General features: G+C 36.0%; 1 protein-coding gene across 4 annotated transcripts in view; it reads left to right on the top strand.

The window, feature by feature from the left end:
• NELL2 (neural EGFL like 2) overlaps positions 1-23358 on the top strand; it is a 449663-nt gene that overhangs the window by 224885 nt on the left and 201420 nt on the right. For all 4 annotated transcript variants that reach the window (XM_074403164.1, XM_074403166.1, XM_039461605.2 and 1 more), the window contains exon 13: positions 7180-7308. In XM_074403164.1, the coding sequence (XP_074259265.1) occupies positions 7180-7308 (129 nt within the window). The remainder of the gene's footprint in view (positions 1-7179; positions 7309-23358) is intronic.

Here is a 23358-nt window from a genome sequence, read left to right as displayed (position 1 = left end):
ATTCATGTATTAAATTAAAGCATTGATTATATGGAACTCTTTAAGATCCTTGCCAATCATGAAATATATACACCTTCCTGTACTGTATTGGAATTATATGCTTGTGAATCCATCTTTTGCATTAGACAATGCATCTTGTGGGCAGGGCTGAGTCTTCATGTTCATCTGTATATCCTTAATATCTAGTATGATATCTGGAATGTAGTTGGTACTTATAACTGATGTAATTGGTGCTGTATGACAAACTGCCCCAAATGAACTACTAGTACTTGTTTGAATAATGACCTTTATGTTGATGCAAAATGAAGCTTAAATAGAAAAAGTAAGACAAAGAAACATTATGAAACGTATACTATTTTGTTTTCTTTTAACCTGCTCTATCAAAAATGGACATAGGATATGATAGATCCTGGATCACCCACTCCCATTTTTAGCAAGGTGGTATAGTTTGGTTTTGTTTTTAGTTTTTAAGTTACTTTTCCATCCACTCAGTAGAGAGTTTTTAAATCTCAGTTCATATGAGGTCCTTTAGGAATCACAAAATGGTTTAAGATATGGTCTGCCCATCAAGGAGCCTTCAGCATAACTCTGCGAAAATATGAAACACTTCTAAAAAGAACTATGATCACATGGACATATAATAAGGACCATAAGCGTTTTCACCCTCACAGTGCCTGAGTCAGTGCCTTACACAAAGCATGCGTGCAACTATATATGAATCAAGAATGCTCTTTGGATTTTGGCCTCCCAGCTTGCTGCTTGACTATAGTGTTTTTGGCATCCAAACATGGGTAGGCCATATCAGTGTTTCTTAAACTTCAATATACATATGACTAATTTCAGGATATTGTCAAAATGCAGATTTTTATTCAGTAGGTCTAGGGTCAAGCCTAAGAATCTGAGTTTCTAAAAAAAAAACAACTCCTAGGTGATGCTGATGCTGATGGCAAGCAGGACTACACTTTTAGTAGTTCTCTGTTGCTGCAAAAAACACTACCTATTGCTGCTCCAAAACTCAGTGATTAACGCAGTAGTATTGTGGGTCAGGAATTCAGACGGGGCTTGGCTAAGTGATTCCTGTGCTCCCCATGGTGTTAACTGGGGTCATTCAGTGCTGTAGGGCTGGAAGCTGGGCTTGGCTGGGAGGTGCAAGATGGTCTCACTATATATTGGTCACCTTGGTAGGGATGGTTAGAAGACTGAACACAGCTGGTGCTCCCTCTCTCTTTACATAATCTCAGGACTTCCTCCCACAGTCTCTCCAGCAGGGTAGTGATCAGACTTCTTAAACTGTGGCTCAGGCTTTCAAAGACTAGGTCTGGAACTGGCAACACATCACTTCTATCATACACAACTGGGCAAAACAGTCGCAGGCAGCCCACATTGAAAAGAAGGGAAAATAGACCTCACCATAGATAGGAGTACTGAAAAAGTGTGGCCACCTTTAATGGCTATTTTTAATAGACACTAATAGTGTCCGAGGGCTACACAGAAATTACAGAAATGAATAGCATAGAAGTTAGTCAAAGTTGGGTAAGATAAGATTTGGGTAAAAAGCTGAAATAGGGCCTTTAAGATATCAAGAGAAACCTTAACTACATCTATTTCTTTATAAAAGAGTCCTAACACTATGAAAAGCAAGTTAATAAATGGAAAAGGCTAGATACAAAAATTGTGTTATATTTACATTATTTACAGTTTAAAAAAATTAATGTGTTTACATAGCATGCTTAAAAACACCATAATAGACTGTATCATGACTGATACCCCTCCATCTGAGATTCTGATATAACTGATATAAGATGGGTGGGGCCTCGGCATTACTATTTTTAGAAACTCCCTGATAAATTATTTTTTGCAGCTAGGATTGTGAACCACTGGCTTAGATAATCCTCAAACTGAAATTGGACAGTTGGCCCTTCTTGAACTAATTAGCACTATTTTTAATAAAGATTGCATCAGTTTCTGGCTTCAAATATGTAAAATAAATGTGTTCTCCTAGCATTTCTAACTTTTGAACTAAAATAAGCCAAATTTTCAAGGCTTAAATTTTTAGTCAGCTTCTAAAGATATGTTGTGACAAATTCATTTTAATAAAATTGGCTTCCTGTTTCCAGGCCTGTTTGTGTAGTGCTAAAGATGGTGTGTTCACATCGGAAAGAGTGAGTTGTTGGACAACAATTAGTGAATGTTCACTGAGGGCAGAGCATGAGATGAAGTGTTGACCTTTTCTCTAGAGGCTCAGCCAGTGGTTGGAAACTAAGCTGCACACCGAAGTCAGGCTCCAAATCACTAGACGCTAAGTCAAAATCACAGTGTTCTACATACCCTGTAGCTCGCCATCTTCTCTAGTAGCAGATCAGAAGAGATGTAGCAGAAAAGTTTTCTGCTTTTTTCAAATTAGAGAGCCCTTTCAGGGAAGCTTATAACAGATTACCACATCACAGAGATGAAGCGATCCAGCGAGGATTCTGACTTAGATTCAGAAAGAATGTGGATAACTTTATAGCCACAGTCCTTCTGGTTCTTCTCCTCCTCCTTGGCAACCACTTTGTCTGCCTGCAAGACGGTTAAGCCTTATTCACTAGCTGTCCCTCTTCAATTTGTTACTTACTTCATCTCCACTCATAAGCAACAGGGGCGTATACATGCAGAAAACTTGAGCTAGTGTTGGTTGTTGTCCTCTCCCTGGGAAATTTCTGGATAACCTATAGTTTCCCACATTATTTATCACCATCATTCTGGCTGTTACTAATACCATTATATAGCTAATTTTTAAATGCCTACTCTTAGTCAACTCATTTTTAAAAGATTTCGTTTTATTCCTAAGCAGTGGTTGCCAAGAAATAATAGGGTTGTTTACTAGATTTGTGTATTTCTTATACACATTAAAAGAAATCCATTGCTATTTGTATTTTTTAATGTTCATCCATGTACATAAGCTACACTTTGGGAAACACTAGGATAATCTGTTATCTTGCAAACAACAACAGAATTAAGTTAGTATTCTTTAATGTACAAGTGATAGAACACCCAATTCAAGTGGCACAGCAAATATTGGAATATGCAGGTCCCAGTAAGCAGAGGGTAAATTGACTTCAGGTGTAGCTTGATTCAGCTCTCAAATCCTGTCCCTTTGTTTTGATATCTCTGTCAGTTTATCTCCTTTGAGGTAGCTTCATTTTCAGGCTCCATGTGTTCTCAGCTATCCCCTTACATTCTTATGCTCATATCATTATGCCATTCAAGTAGGTGGAAGGAAAAGCTCAATATTCTCATAAACTGAATAAAAATCCCAGAGTTGAGTTTCAGTGGTCTTCACTAGCCTGAAGTAGATAATATACCCTGACTTGAAGAAATTATTGTGTCTGGGCCAGCAGACTGCATTGTCTGATGTGGCTGCATCCTGGGGAGGAGTAGAGTCCATTTTCTTATAAGCATCTGGGCTGAAAGGAGGGGTGTGTGATTCTTCCGAAGTATAACTACGTTATTCTTTTTTCCACAAAAACAAGAAGGAGATGCCTTTAGGAAAAACGTGTAAATGTTCAGCGCAACATTATCGTATTCTTTTTCTCCTGACAATTATGTATTACCATTGTATAGATATATATTAAACAGTACACACACACACACACACACACACACACACACACACACACACCTTTTGTATCCACCCCCTCCTACTTTTCCAGTTACATAGGAATGCATGTTTTTATTTTACCAAAAGGTCTGCACTTGATTAAAAAAACAAAGAACTTTATGTAACTTCGTAAAGCTTACAAAGGGGATCAGAGAACGTGATAGCCTTGAAGTTAAAATCTAAAGAAGGAAATCAAAGAAAGGCTAGGTTCTATTAGATAATTAGGTCATCCATCTGTCTATAACAAATATTTAAATTTTCTTTTATGGATCTCGACATATTTTGTTTCAGCTTATTAATAATACTCTACTAGCTTTAGTTATTAACAAATAATATACTATTATGTTTCTACATAGATGATTTCATTTGAACCTCACATTTTTACAAGGTAGTTATTATACTGATTTTACAGCTGAGAAAAACTGAAGGCTTTGAAAGGTTAATTAATGTACAGTTAGTAATTTACACAGCAAGTAAGTGGCAGAGATCAGATATAAACTCAGGCCTCCAAACTCCAAAAGCCAAGCACACATGAATGGAAATGCAACTATGAAGATAATAGGATTATGTTACCAACCCATCCTCTGATTTCTTTAAAGCTACTCCCTATATATCAGAAGCAACCCACGTTAAATCAAGTCTGGATTTTCTACCCATTAGTTGTTAGCTTTTTGACCCTAGCATTTTGCAGAATAACCAGTAAATTCAATCAACTCATCTGTTGGAAGAATGAATCAAAATAGCTGCCATTGTTTATAGTAAATTGGAATTCAGTTGACTGAAATTTTAATTTTTCAAGTATTTGTGTTTAATAAAACCCATCTGATAAAATGTAAAACACTTTCTAACTTTTACCAAAAACAGTGAAAGTTGAGTCATGCTGTTATCTTACAGTGAGAAAATTCTTGCAGCAATTAAACTTTACATAGTGCATGTGTGCAAGATGTTTAATGCTGAGATGAGAAGTCTCGGCATTACCAAAACAGAACTGAAGATGGATGATAATAGAGGTGGCGTATCATATGGCATAGATAATATTAAGCAGAGTCTTAAAGATGGGAGCATAGAAAATTCAACCAAGTGAAAAATTGAAGGATAGTTGTGAGAAAAAGATGTATCAGAAATGCTACCCATTCTTAGTTACAGCCCTCTAAAAGTTGTTTAAAACAGTACAGGTAAAATTATGCAGAAATTTAGCACTGTGTTAGAGCTTTGTTTCTTAATTCTCTGTGTATCTTAAGAAGTAGGCTATTTTTTAGTAACTTTGTTTTAATATAGAATAAATATAAAGTGGTTTTTGAAGCGTTTTCAGTTGGTTTGATGATGTGCTGAGCTATTGGGATGGGTAGGGAAGATAACTTTTTAGCTGAAATTGTTCTCCCTCAGGCATTATAAAAAGACAGTGAAATACATTTGAAGAAATATTATCTCAATTTAGCTATTTAAAGAAGGAAATAAAAAGACCGTAGGAGAAAGCATTTTTTACTTTTGCTCTTCTTGAGAATTTTACTTTTAAATGTACAGCCTTAATCATGACAATTTAGATTGTGAAGACTCTTGTCAAAAGAAGCTAACTTTCCAAGTATTTTAAATGCTGTTATTGACTATATTTTTCTGGACTGAACAAACCTATGTTTGATTTTATTTTATTTTTGTAGAAATCACTGAATCATTTGATTACTTTTCCATTCTTTTTTAATGGCACTCTTACAGTTTTGGAACGTTATGCTTCTTCAGGCTTAAGTTATACCAATAATATTTTACTGTACACCATAGTTGCATTAATAGGAAATATGTTTTAACTCTGGAATGATACCAATCAGAATGAACACCAGTTTGATTACAGATAAGATTAACCAATTTAGTACTTCCATCTGTATGATTTTTGCGAGTAAAAGTCTTTCTTGGCTATAGGTAGATCAGATTATTCTAAGATACATGAAATATACTTTCTTAGTCCTTCTTCTCTTTCCTTACTTTTCTGGTCCTTCTTTTTCCTTCCCTCCCTCCTTCCCTCCCTCCCTTCCTTTCTTCCTTCCTTCCTTCTTTCTTTCCTTCTTCCCTTCTTTCCTTCTTTCTTCCTTTTTTCTTTCCCTCCCTCCCTCCCTCCCTTCCTCCCTTCCTCCCTCCCTTCCTCCCTTCCTCCCTCCCTTCCTCCCTCCCTCTCTCCCTCCCTTCCTCCCTCCCTCCCTCCCTTCCTCCCTCTCTCCCTCCCTTCCTCCCTTCCTCCCTCCCTACCTCCCTCCCTCCCTCCCTTCCTCCCTCCCTCCCTCCCTCCCTTCCTCCCTCCCTCCCTCCCTTCCTCCCTCCCTCCCTCCCTTCCTCCCTTCCTTCCTCCCTTCCTTCCTTCTTTTCCTTTTCTTTCCTTTTGTTTTCTTATCTTTTCTTTTTCCTTTTCTTTTCTTCCTCACTCTGTTGCCCAGACTGGAGTGCAATGGTGTGAGCAACTTCCACCTCCTGGGTTTAAGCAATTCTCCTGGGATTACAGGCATCTGCCACCATTCCCAGCTAATTTTTGTGTGTGTAGTAGAGACAGGGTTTTACTGTACCATGTTGCCCAGGCTGCTCTCCAACTCCTAACCTCAAGGGATCCACCCACCTCAGCCTCACACACTGCTGGGGTTACAGATGTGAGCCACCACATCTGGCCACCTTCTTTCCTTTTTTTAAACATGGCCTAAAATAGTAATTCTTTAGAAAATGCAAAACTAGATAGATAACATGCATTAAGCAGTTTAAAACTGGTCGAATGATATATAATTATGTAATTTCCATTAAATATGGATTCCAGTTTTGAAGACTTCATTTCAGCATCTTAGATGATCTTTGAACAAAAGATTCAGACCACAAGAAGAGATCTTGAGAAATTACACATGATTGCTCTCACTGTTTATAAAATGTTCCATTTTTCTTTTCTCTCATAAAGACTCTGAGATCTGTGAAATCTCTATAATTCTTAAAAATTTTCTTCCTCTTTAGAGTGAACATACTTTGCCTTGCAGATTTCTAGAGAAAATTAGATTAAAGTGATGTAATATTCATCTTTGACACATTTGGAATTTTTTTTTTTTTAGTTGCTAAGCCATCTGTCTAATTTCTTAAATATGCAATAGGTACATTTCATCTGACCTGGTTTGTTTTACCCACAGGTATTGATAATATTGTACCTATAGTTCTCTGATTACCTTCTCATTGTGTTATCTTCTATATTGTAAATATTCATTTTGGACCCTTATAATATTTCTTTTTTTAGATATGTAGAGGATTGCAATTAGAATATTGGGGACTAGACAGCATTTGAAAGTCAAACCAAAGGAGAAACAGACTTAAATTGAAATAGAAATTAATTGAGTTAAACATAAAGAAAAACTTTTTGGTACTCATAGCATGTGATTCTTCTGTAAATGTTGATGAAGATACTAATTTAAAAATTATTTAGGGAAAAATAGCTTCCAAATTAAAGAAAATACTAACTAGGATAAATTTGCTTTGTCATAGTTTCATTTACCTTAATACATTTCTTTTTTTTTTTTCTGTAGGTTATGACTTTTGTTCTGAAAGGCATAACTGCATGGAGAATTCTGTCTGCAGAAATCTCAATGACAGGGCTGTTTGTAGCTGTCGAGATGGTTTCAGGGCTCTTCGAGAAGATAATGCCTACTGTGAAGGTAATCCTTGTAATGATGTGTAGCTCAGCTGTATAAATTTTCTAGGATTACTGCATGCAAAATTTATTAATTTGCCAGGTTGTCAAGTTGATGGCCCCATTAAAAGCAGTGAATTTAATTTGAAGCATATTAATCAGCTAAAAATAATTATCTTTCAAATTAAAGTTTTTCAGCTATCTGCTGTATGTCACACTAATAAGTTAATATGGCTGATTTCTTGAATTAGAACAATTCTTCCACTGTGAAATTGCCTTCTTTTTTTTTTTTTCATTATTAGATATTCAGATAACTCACATATTGACATGATTACTGTGGCTTGCAGTTAGAATTGTAGTGAGATTTTTCCAGACAGTGTTGTGTAACAAAGGCAATCATTTAACAGGAAGATAAAGTGCCTACCGCTATTTTTGTTTGCTACTATAAGTAAGCTAAGGGTTTTATTCATGGTCTGTAGTATTTAGTAAGTAGCTCCAGTGGAGTAAATCATTTTCTAGTTACTTTAAAAAATCTGAACTAATATCCAAGGTAGTTTTTCTCTCATGGAAACTGTCCACATACAGTGAGTAGACCCTTGGCATTTGCAAATGCTGTGGCTTTGACTCTTCCTGAAGAAGTCCATAAGATAATTTTTGATTTCCCTAAGGTATGTATTTGAATAGTTTCTGTTAATTGTGTAACTAACTAATAGCTTCTACAAATAAGAACATTGATTTGGTGGTGTTTAGGCATTTGGAGGGTTCTAGACTTACCCACTCTGTGTGTCAAGCATGTGCCATAGATGGAAAACCTCAGGTATAAACACACAGCTTCTGTTTAGCTGCAGGATGATTTATTGTCTCTTGGGAAACCAACTTCTGTTGTTTCCTTTAGCTTTAAATAGTTTCTTCTTTGTCTTAAAAAATCTGTATTCATTTTTTAAATTGACTTTTGGATCAAAATATTTCTTAAAATGCTACTGATTCAGTCCTAAAGAGATCCCTCCAGTTTTGCAGAATAAAAGAGATATAGCCTCCCTTCCCCATTCATAATGCAGATTTATTTAAAATTTCTCATTTTAAAAGGCTTTACATAAAAATTGATTTTTACCTAATGATTTTTATCCTTACATAACATAAAGATAAATTTTCTTAGGAAACTAATGTATTTTCATTATGATATTTGAGATCTCTAACATGTAACAAGCCCCTTTGATATTGTATATGTGTATAATATGAAACCACATGATACAAATTCATGTGATATTTTGTTTTAAATTTTACTCATATGATTATTTTTTAAAAAATTTTGAGCTGCTTTTGATGCTACCTAAGTGTATTCAATCATATAATAAATGTTTAGTGAACACCTACTGTGGCCTGAACATTTTTCTAGGCTTGGTATAAAGTGGAGTAAATGGCAAACAAGTCTAAGAATTTCCTGTGCTCAGGAATTTTACATTCTGGGGTAAGAGTGAGAATTAGTTGGGGGCCATAAAACTAGAGGAGACAGTTTTGGGTAGTAAAAAATAATAGGAAGAAATGAAACAGGATAATGTGCTAGAGGTTGGCTGAGAAGAGTGTTCAACCTCTGGGGCAGGGAGTGAACGGAGAGTAGTGGTTAACCTGAGACTGTACCATAAGAAAGGAAACAGTCATGTAATAATTTTGGATAAAACATTTCAACCAGAAGAATTAAAAATGGAAAGGCTCTAAGTGGGAATGAGCTTAGAATGCACTAGGAACAAAATGAAGGACAATGTAATGGAGCAGACAAATCAAAGGCAATCACTTTGGAGAATTAGGCAGGGGCCAGGTAATGTAGGAAAGTTTGCAAGGATTTCAGTTTCTTCAAGGAGAGGAGTGATATGCTCAGGCTTGTATTAAAAAGGATAGTTCTGGCTGCAGTGTGATAGATGAACTATGGTGTTGGGTGTGGTAGGGAGAAGTGGAAATTGGAGACCAGTTGGATGGCTATTGCAGCAGTACAAGTAAAGGTGTTGATGGCCTGGATGAGGAAAGTTACAGAGACAGTGAAGAGAAGTGGGTATATTCATAGTACATTTTGAAAGTAAAACCAGAATACTTGCAGATAGTTTATTGTACTGGAGAATTGATCAAGAGGAGCCAAGGTTTGGAATCTGAGCAACACATGGATGCTGTTGCCATTTATTGATACAGGAAAGAAGTTAAGGAAAGAGGCTAGAGATTTAGATTACCTTACTTTAAAAAATTATTTATCAGTGCAGCTTACTGAAAATTGGCCTAATCATCAAGACTAAGTCACTCAGTTTTTATCTGCAGGTGTTCTGGATAAAATCTGTGGCACAGTTTGGCAGCTGTTTTCATCTTGAATGCTCTATATACTGACAGATGTTTTAAAACTTTATACTATCTTTCATTTAAATATATAATACTTAAAACGTAAGAAACTTGGAAAAATTTATTGATGATATTGATATCATCAAATTCAAAACATCTTGAATTTTTAAATACATGAAGACTTCTAATATGCCTTTTGTTATTTACTTCAAATAACAAAATATTATTCAGGATTTGAATAATTCTTATCAAATATGGTTTTCCTTTTGATTTTGGTGTGGCTGCTAACTTTGAGAATGTTTTGACTTCCCAGAAGGAATACCTTTTTAAACATTTTTAATGCAAGTTTACATGTTACATGTTTGATCCTTTAAGAAATTACACTTGTGATTATACACAAAAATAAGCAGTTGTTCGTAAATAACATAAAATTTTATTTAGTAAATCGGTGGGGTTGTTTAATGACATGACTTTAATTGAGACTTGATTTTTACTACAGTTTGCTTGATCATGGTTATTATAACTGATAACTATTGGAGTTCATTTATTTATTTGATAAATATTTATTGAATACTGACTTTGTGCAAGGTTAGAGATAAGGGTAAAGCAGTAAATTAAATACACATGACTAGTATTCTCTCAGGCAAGAAAGATAATTAACAGGCCATTTCCTTACACCAAAGAACCCATTGCAAATGTGGCAAGTATCCTAAAAGAGAAATAGGTTAATAGGGCATGTGATCTGGTTGTGAGGTTAGGGAAAATTTTGTTGAAAACAAGAAGAGTTTTATTATGGAATACAAAGTGTAAGTAAAAGTCAGGGAATAATAGAAGGAAGAGTGGAAAAGAAAACAGTCTCTTATGTGGGTAAATCAGCATGTCTAAGGGCCTTCAGGTAGAAAGAAGGACTCTTAAAGAACTGAAGAAAGGTCAGTAGCTGGAAGCAGAGAGCAAAGGAGAGGTGCCCAATGAGACTGATGATGAGAAGCAGGATCGTGAAGGTCACACTGAAGAATAAGGGTTTCATTTTAAGACCAAGGGGCAGCTAATGAAAGATTTTAAGCTGAGAAGTGTCACGATCACACTTGCATTTTAAACATCACTCCAGCTGTAGGATGAATGGGAATAAGGCTGGATGCAGGGAAACCAGTGGGCAAAAGCCAGTGAGGGCTTGTCTTAAAAATGGAAGTGGAGATGTGGATGCATCTAAGAACATTGTGGGGTAAAACTAGCAAGTCTTGATTAATTGTTGACAGTAGATGATGAGGAAAGAGGTCTGGAGGTTGATTCTTAGGTTTCTGGCCTAATAAATAGGCAGACGTTGGTGCTGCTCACTTAGGGAACAGATTGAGTAAGAAAATCATGATGAGTTTGGAAAGCCTATGGGACATCTAAGTTGAGTAACTAGTTGAATATACTTCGATTTGGCCTTAAGGGAAGTTTAAGTTAGACAGAAAATTTGGAATTCTTTGGCACATATATGTTAGTTGAGGCAATAGAAGGGATTGCCTAGGGAGTTTTCAGCAACATTCGAGCATTTTATAGAAAAGATGATTTGATGATGACAGTAGCAAAGTCATGGCTGAAACGTAGGAGGAAAGAGAAGAGGTGATGTCACAGAACTGAGAGAAGAGTTTCAAGAATAAAGTACAATGTGTCTGAGAGATCAAGAAAAATGAAGACTGAAAGATGTTCTTTCCATTGAACCTCACAGATTACACTAAGGACAGCAATAGTGATTTAGGTGCAAAGTTACAAGCCAGTTTAGTGTACATTAAATATTGTCTAGGGAAAAAAATGAATCTGAAGAAGGGAGAGAACTTCTAGATATTTACATACAAAGGGAAGAAGAAAGAAAGTAGTTTAAGGGACCTGAAGCTAAAGAAGGCATTTTTCTGCCTCACACACTTTTCTCATTTAACTTCTTCACCCGTTCTCCCTGCCCCAGTGTCTCAGCCAGGCAGATGATAACTTCTTGTTCTTCAGTGAGTTTTGCAACACCTCAGATATTTATAAACATAGTATAATATTAGGATTTTATGATGGCATGGCTTGTCTAGCTTTTCTGCATAAAGGATCTAGAATGTCTGGAAGTATATTGACCTACTTTAGGTTTTTTGTTAATTGCATGCTTATCACATTTCTCTTTAAAAAATTATATATTCATCTCCATCCATCTATCTCATCTCCTATAGATTTTGCATACATTTTAAAATATTTTACCTCTCATTTGGTATTTTGTCAGTACATATAAGATATTAAAAATTGTCAAAAATTATGTTAGATATCCTGTTTTTCAGACTGGTTTTTTGCTACATGTCTTCACTTGACACTGAAAATTATGGGAGCTTTTGAAAGACTATATCTTCTTTCTTCACATTCCACTATTCAATATTATGTTAGGTTTATCTTGGCATTCTATTTTAGGTGGTGACTTCAGGAGTCATTTTTAAAGTTTCTTTCTTCAGCGCATAATAGTTGCTGGGGATGCCAGCTGTGTCCGTCCAATAGAGCATTACAATGAAGAAGATTTTTGTGATTTCTAAACTTCTTAAAACCTCTGGCATTTTTCCTATTCAAGCCTTTGACATTATACCAAGAACAGGAAGAGTCCTACATAAGTGAGTCATTTATAGGATTGCATATCACATGTAATTATAAAAAATGATAATTGATGCCTTATTAATGAACGTTAAAGTAAGTTTGTGAGACATTTCTTCAAATTAACAAGAATATGGGAAATAATTTGGTATAGCCTGACCCCACCTCCAAGTACCTAATTTCTTATTGATAGCCTAATTTCTCTTAGAATCAATCTCATTCTTATTTCTTCACTTCATGCCACTTTCAGTTTAGATCTTCTGTCTCCTTTATCTCTTCCCACTCCTAGCCAACCAGGACCTACTCTCCAGATTAACATTCATAAAACATCATTTGTTCTACCTGAGTGTTCACAGTGTCTTCTTCTTGCTCATCACCTCAAGCTCAAACTTCTTTGCCCAGCTTCCAGGGCTGTATGTCACCTGGTCTCACATAGCATCCATTAGCCCTGAGCAGGTCACCTATCATGATCATTTCTTTTGCTGATAATGATTCATCTGAGTTATGAATTGAATTGTGTTATGCTCACACCCCAAATTTACATTCTAATTTGAACCATGAGTATCTCAGAATGTTACCTTATTTGGAAATAGGGATATTGCAGATTTAATGTGTTAAGATGAGATAAAATCATGCTGGAGGATGGTGAGACCCTACTCCAATATGATCACTTTCATTATGAAAAGGAAAAATTTGGATACAGACACAGAAAAATTATCATGTGAACATGAAGACAGAGATCAGGATGATGTGACTATAAGCCAAGGAAAACCAAAGATCACCAGCAAAGCACCAGTAGCTAGGTGAGGATCATGAAACAAGTTGCACTTTATGGCCCTCAGAAGGAACCATCCTGTCAAAACCTTGATTTTGGACGTCTAGCCTCCAGAACAGTGAGACAATAAGTTTCTGTTGCATGAAACACCCAGTTTGTGGTACTTTATTATGGCAGTCTTAGAAAACTAATACAATCTGACAGAAATGCCTTTGGCTTTTTGGCTTAACAATCCATGATTTAATTATTCTTCTAGGCTCTGCTTGATTTTTATCTACTCTGTGAAGAACACCTGATGAATTTATTGTGTGCATAGAATTACTTTCTCAAATTCTTTTTATCTGAGTGAGCAATTAGCACTTTATACTGGTTTATATCCAGTTCTTCAGCTGGAGTATACAACACATCCTCAAATAATGTTATTTCATTTAATGTTGTTTCGTTAAAATGTTGATGAGAAAAAAATTATACATATTCCTGACTGGGGCCACTGTCTAGTGCAGAGTGTGCACATTTTCCCCACGTCTGTGTGAATTTTCCCCAGGTACTACAGTTTTTTCCAAACCCCAGAACTGTGTGCAGTAGACTCATTGGCGTGTCTAAATGGCCTCAGTGTGAGTGAGTGTGGGTGTGTGTGAGTGGTGCTGTGATGGAATGATAACCTGACCAGGGCCGGTTCCTGCCTTGTCCCCTGGGCTGCCCAGACAGACTTCAGCCATTCCCCAACCCTGAACTGGAATAAGTGGATAAATAATTATCTTAATGGTTCTTTAATGTATGTATAGCTCACATTTATTTCCATGTTTAATATTAGAAGTGTTTTGGTCTTTAGTTAGAAGTTTGGTGATGTTTCTGTGACCAGAAATATGCTGAAGGAACTCAACCCTTGTTTACAACCGTTAGCCTATGTCAAAATCAGTTACATTCATTATGTGCCATTTCACTTAAAGTTGAGGTTTCCAAGAGCCTATGTATGTTAAGTGAGGGCTTATTGTACTATGTTATTTATTAATTCAGATTTTAATATATGTATGTGTGTACGTCTCTCAACTATAAGTTCCTAGTGATCACAGCCTTTTTATTTTCTTTCAATTCTCACAAACTTCTAAATTATAGGCAATATAGAGCTTAAGAAAGATTAGTTTATTGATGGTTTGCAGTAGTTAGATATGCTGAACTGAGGGGCACCATTAGGCTAACTCAACACTAAAAAATGACTCAGGGCAAGCACTGAGTTTATTGAGTTGCATTTATATTATATATAAGAAAATCTAATCATGGTACTGACTTTTGTAGCTTAAAAGGGAGTCTGTTTTAAATTGATTCGTATTGGGCTTTAAAATTATTTTGAGTAGTACAAGAAATTTGTTCATTCATAACATTCATTATTTATATAATTTTTAAATTATATGTCTACTGATAAATAACATCCACATTAAAAGCACCCTGACTACTAGAAATTTTCCCATCTTCACAGTTGCTTTTACACAACACTCAATTGTTTCCTAAGATTTGAATTCTACCTAAAATTTGTAAATTGTTTGTTTTTGAGGCAGGGTCTCACTCTGTTACCTAGGCTGGAATGCAGTGGTGCAATCATGCTCACCACAGCCTCAAGCTCCTGGGCTCAAACAATCCTCTCACGTCAGTTTCCCAAGTAGCTGGGACTGCAGGCATGTACCATCAAGCCTGACTAATTTATTTTCATTTTTTAATTTTAAATTTTTTTTGGAGAGACATGGTTTCACTGTGTTGCCTAGGCTGGTCATATATATGATCTTATTTCATCCAGCAGTCCCATGATGATGGAAGCTTTATTATAATCTATTTTGTAGTTTAGAAGACTGAAGAACTTGGATATCAAATGACTTCTTCAAAATCATTTACCCAGATAGCAAACAGTAAATTCAGAGTTCAGATTCATGTCATCTGTCTTCACATTCTGTGTACTTTTTCTCTCTACCACTTTTAATTAATTTTTTAGAGACAGGGTCTCACTCTGTTGTCCAGACTGCAGTGCAGTGGTGTGATTGTGGCTCACTAAAGCCTTAAACTCCTGGGCTGAAACGATGGTCCCATTTCAGCCTCCTGAGTAGCTGGGGCTTACAGGCATTTGCTACCATGTCTGGCTAATTATTTTATTTTTGGTAGGGTCTTGTTTTGTTGCCCCGGCTGGTCTCAAACTCCTGGGCTCAAGTGACCATCCCACCTAGCCTTCTAAAGTGCTGGGATCACAGGCATGAGCCACTATGGCGAAACTGATTTATTTATTAAATATTGAATTTGATTCTTTCTGTATGAAAGAGTAGCATAATAATTTTCTTTAGTAAGATATTTTTAATCACAGTTGACTGCTTTAAAAATTGGATGCTTCTTTTTTTTCCGAGACGGAGTCTAGCTCAGATTCTGTATTTCATCCAGCAGCAGTTCATTGCCTTTAGAGAAACCTTGTAACCAACCTCCTTTCCTCCCGCACTTTCTTTCTCTCTCCTTCTCCCCTTTCCTCCCTCTCTCCCTCCCTTCCTTCCTTCCTTCTTTCCTTCCTTCCTTCCTTCCTTCTTTCCTTCCTTCCTTTCTTCCTTCTTTCCTTTCTTCCTCCCCTTCTCCCTGTTCCTTCTCTTTTTTTTCAGCTATTTACCACCTCTCAACCTGTTTACTGATGAATTCCTGACATAACCATAGTTGAAGATCAGTAACTGTGAGATATAGAGGAAATCTGAAAGGATTCCTTTAAGAGTAAGATGAGCAATAGCCTTGCAAAGTTGCTCCAAGAGATATGAAGGGAAAGCTATAGAATTAACTCAATTCTCGGATTGCAAACCCAGCACACAAGTCCCTGCTGGATCTAATGGGAGGCATGCTAACAGCTAGGATAAATAACCTAGAGAACTGAGCCCTATAGGATTAATTAGGAAACTCTAGCAGATACTGGCGCTTTCAAAACTGTCATTAATGATGCACTCTCTGTGGTATGCTATGGTAGAATTACTTAAATTAAAAAAATGTCCAAGGATACTGTATTAGTCAGAGTTTTCCAGAAAAACAGAACCAATAGGATGTGTGTGTGTGTGTGTGTGTGTGTGTGTGTGTGTGTTGTGTATTATATACATGTGAGATTTATTATTATAAGGAATTGGCTCACATGATTATGGGGGTTGACAAGTCCCAAGATCTGGAGTGGGTAAGCTGGACACTCAGGAGAGACAGTGACATAGTTTCAGTCTGACTCTAAAGGCCTGAGATTTGGAGAGTTAATGGTATAAGTTCGAATCCGAGGGTAGGAGAAGACTAATGTTATAATTCAAGGACTCAGGCAGGTAAAATTTCCCTCTTACTCAGTCTTTTCGTTCTGTTCAGATCTTCAACAGATTGTATGAGGCCTGTCCACACTGGGTGGGAGGCCAATCTGCTTTACTCAGTCTACAAATTGAAATGTTAATTTCATCCAGAAACACCCTCACAGACACACTCAAAATAATGTTTGACCAAATATCTGGTTACCCCTTGGCCTATCAAGTTGTCACATAAAATTAACCATCACAGGTAAAATTTAAAAGAGAGAAAGAGAGACAGAAAAGAGCAAAAGCATTTCTGATCTTTCCAAATGTCATGACTTGACCTTTTAATGGCATCATCTTTCCATTCAGTCAAGTGAAAAAGTTTCTACATAAAACAGCTTTCAAGATTAATATGATATATGGAAACATTAAACTATTTGTAGGCTTTGAGGAACATCTGTGTAACATATTTACAATGCCGAGGAATTAATGGATTTCTTTTTTCATGCGAATCATTCCTTCTTCAATTAAATAATTTTGTTAGGGAAGTTCTAAAAATCCCTACTAAGTGACCTAGCTAAATTTGAACTTGCATTAGCTATTTATCTGGGCTCATTCATCATTTTCTGCTATACTTCAACTTTCTCAGACTCAAAACAATTTCCATTCATTTCTAGACTTGAACACCGTTAAGATATTCAAACATGAGAAAAGGACATTTTAAAATGTTAGGCAAAGCTCTCCTTTGATAGGAGAGAATTTTGAAATTTATAAATCAAACCTGATAAAGATGAAACCTTTCTAAATTTCTTCTTAGACATGATTTCTCATGCAAAGCAAATTGAAGAAACATCAATGCTATCCATATACAAGCATACCTTGGAGGTGTTGCTGGTTTGTTTCCAGACTACTGCAATAAAGCTAATAATTGCAATAAAGCAAGTCACATAGATTATTGTGTCTTCCAGTGCGTATAAAAGTTAATTTACAGTCTATTACGTGTGCAATGTCATTATAGCTTTAAAATGTACATATCTTAATTTCAAAATATTTTATTGTAAAAAATGCTAACAATGATTTGAGCCTTCAGAGAGTCATAATCTTTTTACTGGTGGAGGGTGTTGCTTCGATGTTGATGGCTGTTGACTGATCAAGGAGATAGTAGCTGAAAGTTAGGATGGCTGTGGACATTTCTTAAAATAAGATAACAATAAAGTTTGTCAATTGATTGACTCTTCCTTTCATGAGAGATTTCTCTGTAGCGTGCAATGCTATTTGATAGCATCTTATCTACCTACAGGAGAACTTTTTTCAAAATTATAATCAATCCTCTTAAACCCTGTCGCTGCTTTATCAACTGAGTTTTTGTAATATTCTAAATTCTTTGTTGTCATTTCAACAATGCTCACAGCATCTTTACCAGGAGTAGATTTCATTTCAAAAAACTACTTTCTTTGCTTATCCCTAAGAAGGAATTTCTCATCTGTTCAAATTTTAACATGAGATCACAACAATTCATTCACATCTTCAGGCTTCATTTCTAATTCTAGTGCTCTTACCATTTCCACTACATCTACAGTTACCCCCTCTACTGAAGTCTTGAACCACTCAAAGTCATCCAGGAGAGCTGGAATCAACTTCTTCCAAACTCCTGTTAGTGTTGTTATCTTGACCTCTTCCCATGAATCACAGATTTACTTAGTGTCATCTAGAATGGTGAATCTTCCAGAAGGTTTTCAACTTACTTTTCCCAGATTCATGAGAAGAATCATTATCTATGGCAGCTATATTCTTAAGAAATACATTTCTTAAATAATAAGACTAGAAAGTCTAAATGACTTCTTGATTCATGAGCTGTAGAATGGATGTAGTGTTAGCAGCCATGAGAACATTAATCTCCCAGTGTATTGCCATCAGAGCTCTTGGTTGACTAGTTACACTGTCAATGGGCCACAATAATTTGAAAGGAATCTTTTTTTCTGAACAGTGTGGGCCTTAAATCTTTAGTAAAACATGGTAAAACAGAGGTGCGGCTGTCATCTGGGCTTCACTGTTACATTTATAGAGCACATGCAGAGTAGATTTAGCATAATTCTTAAGGGCCCTAGGATATTTGAAATATTCAATGAGCAGTGGCTTCCACTTAAAGTTATCAGAACTGCACTAGCCCCTAGCAAGAGAGTCAGCCTCTCCTTGGAAACTATGAAGCCGGGCATTAACTTCTCTCTCTAACTGTAAAAGTGCTATATGGTATTTTTTTCCTAATAGAAGGCCATTTTGTCTTGATTGAAAAATCTGATGTTTAGTGTAGCTAACTTGGCCAATGGTCTTAGATAGATCTTCTGAATAACTTGCTGCAGTTTATACATCAGAGCTTGCTGGTTCACCTTCCACGTTTCTCCCATAGAGATGGCTTCTTTCCTTAAACATAGTGAAACAACCCCTGCTAGCTTTAAACTTTTCTTCTGCAGCTTCCTCACCTCTCTTACCGTAGAATTGAAGAGTTAGGGCCTTGTTCTTTATTAGGCTTTGGCTCAAGAGAATGTTGTGGTTGATTTTGTCTTCCATCCAGGCCACTCAGACTTTCTCCATGTCATCAATAAGACCATTTCACTTTCTGTCATTCATTTGTTCTGTACAGTAACACTTTTTTATTTCTTCCTTTGCATTTACAACTTGGCTAACTGGCTCAAGAGGCCTAGCTTTTGGCCTGTTTTGACTTTCAACATGCCTTCCTCACTAAGCATCATAATTTCTCCCTTTTGATTTACAATGAGAGATGTGCAACTCTTCTCACTTGAAAACTGATTAATTGGCCTAATTTAAATATTGTTGTGTCCCAGGGAATAGGGTGGCCTGAGGAAAGGGAGTGAGATGGGAATGGCCAGTCAGTAGAGTAATCAGAAAAGACACAGGTATCGATGGACACTGTTCTTAGTGCCCTAGGAGAATTAGAATAGTAAAATCAAGATCATTATTCATGGATAACCCCAACAGACATAATAGTAATGAAGAATTTTGAAATTTGGGGGGAATTACCAAAACATGACATGCAGACACAAAGCAAGCACTTGCTGTTGGAAAAATGGTGCTGGCAGACTTGGTGAGTGTAGGGTTGTCACAAACCTTCAGTTCATAAAAAGCACATTATCTGTAAAAGGCAGTGAAGTGAAGTGCAATAACGCAAGGCCTGTATTCTTGTTTTGAAACAACATACCTTAGTTGTGTGACTTCCATGGTCCACTGATTTTTCCCTCCTCAAGGTAGTGACTTACCTAAAAAAAAAACCCATAATTAACTCTATTAAAGATCATGATTGCCTTGGATGCTATATAGAGAAGAAATAATTTAAATCATCAATTAGTGATGTAGCTATATAGCTATATGTTACATAGCACTAAGAACAAGCACATTTTTTTCCTGAGGTGGATCTACAGGTTCTTCTTGGGAATTTGATTTATGATTAGCTTCTATCATCAGATATAATATAGAGAATCTTTATTCAATATCCATTTATTCACAGTATTTGTTAAGCACATACTATCTGCTCATAAAGATATGAGCAAGACCCTCCTGCTGAACCCCTGCTCTCATGGAGTTGACTTTCTAGCAGAGGTGACATTCTAAAACCTCTGCCCAGATACAGATGGAAATGAGAATTGTGATTGATGGTTTTGTGTTTTGTTAAAAATGAGTAATCCTGTTTCTATACTCTTTTGGCAGTTTTTTTTTTCAAGACCTCAGTGCTCAACATGTGGTCCAAGGACCAGCAACATGGGCCACCATCTAGGAGCTTGTTAAAAATGCAGAATCTTATACTTTATCTCAGTCCTTCTGAATCAGAATCTGCATGTTAACAAGATCTCTAGGTGATTCCTATGCATACAAAATTTGAAGAGAGCAGGTTTTGGGTGTAGAGTTTATTAATTTATCATCTTAATAATTTGGTAGCTATCCAATTCTTTTCAGCCATATGCTCAACTGGAGAGGAATTTTAATGTTTATGTTCTCAGTTTATTTTCATCAATGTAAGATTTGGTTTTCTAAGATTGTATCTCAGAATGTGGTTCAGGCTGCATCAAAACCACCTGAAGATCTTGTGAATAATACACATTACTGGACACAACCTTAATTCTCCTTGAGTAGGTCAATGCTGGGTCTCAAATTTTTACAAGCTTCCCGGGTGATTCTTGTGCAGATTAAAGTTGGAAAAGGAGTATTTTTAGGCTAGTTTTACATTGATGTCTAAGGATGGATTTTTAAAAATTATTTTTGAGTCTTTAGTTTATATGCTCCTGCCTAGAAAGATGGATTATTCAATTACTGGTCATATATTCCTGTGTATCAGAGTGTTTTTTATTTTAACCAGGGTTTCTCAACCTCACACTGTTGACATTTTATACCAGATAATTCTTTGTTGTTTGAGGCTGTTCTGTGCATTGTAGGATGTTTAGCAGCATCTCTGGTCTCTACTCACTAGATGCCAGTAGCACACCTGTGCCAGCCCACATTCCTAGTTATGATAACCAAAAATGTTGGCAGACATTGCCAAATTTCCTCTGAAGAGCAAAATTGTTCTCAGGTGAGAATAATTGGTTTAAACTAAATAAAGGAAAGAAGCGTGGTTGTATATGGATATGACTCCTACCTCCAAGTATTTATTGTTATTATTTGATTCTCTTCAGGGCTTATGCCAAGGGTGAAAAGAGACTTATGTATGGGATATAAGGATTGCCTGGCCCTGTGGGTTGGTTTCAACACTCTATGGTAAGAGAGATATAATATGATAGGGAAGAGGAAAAACTCTTATATTTGTACAGAAACAACGGCACTGAGGACCTGTGGCCTAAAGAACAAAACAAAATTAGGTATAAAAACTTTTTTTTCTTTTTCTTTTCTTTCTTTCTTTTTTTCTTTTTTCTTTTTTTTTTTTTTTTTTTTTTTTTTCTGATACCCAGTCTGGCTCTTGTTGCCCCAGCTGGAGTGCAATGGCACGATCTCGGCTCACCACAACCTCCACCTCCCAGGTTCAAGTGCTTCTCCTTCCTCAGCCTCCCGAGTAGCCGGGATTCCAGGCATATGCCACCACAGCCAGCTAATTTTTTGTGTTTTTAGTAGAGACAGGTTTTCACTATGTTGGCCAGACAGGTCTCGAACTCCTGACCCCAGGCGATCCACCTGCCTCAGTCTCCCAAAGTGCTGGGATTACAGGTGCAAGCCACCACACCTGACCTTTTTTTCATTTTTGAGTCTTTCTGAATATGCATCTGAAGTCTAAATATGCTGGGTAGTAGCCAAAGAGTTTTCTACAATAGCTTTGTGGATGGGAGCTCCTTTTGAGGGGACAGAATAAGCACATAGGAATATGTACTAGCTTTGGCAGAGACTCAGAATACATGGAAAAAGCCCAGAGGATGGCCAGGGGCAGGGCAGTGGGAAGTGGTAGTATGTATGTTGTTGATTTATTCCTGAACTCATAGGAACAGGAGAGTGCACTCAGAAGTAATTGGGGAGACCTTGAAGGGCAATCTCCGATTTATTAGCAGCCAGGAAAATTTGTATCCATAGCCTGTAACATTGTTGAATGTCTGGTATGACTTTGAGTTTTGTTTGGCCCACTGTTTTTAACAGATTGCTTACCTTTGGATTTCTCTGTAGTATAATGGAAATATTTACAACCCACCAATGTTAAACAGGCATTTTATAATTGTTACTCTTTTGCTAGTCAGTTGTGTGGATACTGAAAAGTAAATCAGAACAAACAATTTATTTTAGGCACATTCTTTGTACATAGTCATTCTAGTATGTGAATACACACTTTGCATATTTATATGTGCAGCCAACTATAATTATTTTTGAAAAATGCATGCCAGACAAAATTTGGAGATTTAATAGACAGATGAATATGAAGGGTTTGTATGGTTCAAATCAAAATCTGTCTATCTTTGACAAACAAGAGCAGTGCTGATGTATGGAAAGAACATTGCCCAAGAAGACTTGAATTCTTACCTCTGCTATTTACTAACTGTGGGAACTTGTGCAAATCGTTTAACATCTCAGAGCCTTGGTCTCCTCATCTATTAAAATGGGGAGAATTTGTCTCATGGGGTTGTTAAGGAAGCAGAGATTAAATAAGATTAAAAATATCTTCCAGAAAAATAAGTCACTAAACGTTTCTCATTAAACTTGTATATTTAAGATATATTTATTACTGTCAGTGTATCAGTTAATTCATGCAATATGATTTTATTTTTGGAATAAAAATATAATTAACTTACTAGAAACTAAAGACAACAGGACTCAGAGTCTGTATAATGATATTTAAAGCCAATTATAATGACATCTGTAGCTACTTCATAACTAAGTTATGGGTTATTGCCAGAACCAAACTACTTTATGCCAATTTTTTTCTAGTCTGAATAATATTCTAACCAGTTCTTCAATATAGAGTATGTATAATCTGTTCTCATTTTGAAAATTATATGACAAGTCTTTAAATATAACTATGGGAATTTACGTTATTTTTCTGTAAATAAATAGCAAGTTAAAATACTTGATAATTACATTACATGTAGTTATTTATTAATGTTAGAGAGACATTGTCTGCTTAGAATTAAGCAATTCATTTTGAACAAATCAGTTGCAGGTATCTTATGTGATGGAGCCATTTATTATGATTTTTTTCATTAGAGAAATGCAATTATTAAAAATAATAAATTGCCTCCCTGGAAAGGAATCCATTTGAAGAAGACATCACATGATTAACAACTTCTAAAAATCTAATTGATATAAAAAGGTTTTTTGCAACTTCATTAAGTTTAAGATCAGGTATGCAGAGAGATTAAATTATAAATACCAGCTTTATCTTTTCTTCTAAGAAATCCAAGTCACATGTTCTGGTTATATTTTTTGAAAGCACTGAAGTCAATTAACAATCGCTTTCTTGGAATGAAACACAACTGTTAGCATTCCTTTTACATTATCTTCCTCTTTTCATTAGCTTTCAAAAAGAACAAACTCCAATAGAAAATAAGATTATCACGTACATCCAAGACATCCGAAAAAAAAAAAAAAAAGGGCTTTGAGATAGGAAGTGAAA

This window comes from Saimiri boliviensis, chromosome 7 (assembly GCF_048565385.1).
Source record: "Saimiri boliviensis isolate mSaiBol1 chromosome 7, mSaiBol1.pri, whole genome shotgun sequence".
In the NCBI taxonomy this organism is placed as follows: Eukaryota; Metazoa; Chordata; class Mammalia; order Primates; family Cebidae; genus Saimiri; species Saimiri boliviensis.
Note: the sequence above shows the minus strand (reverse complement) of the source record. Positions and strands in the feature narration are given on the sequence as shown.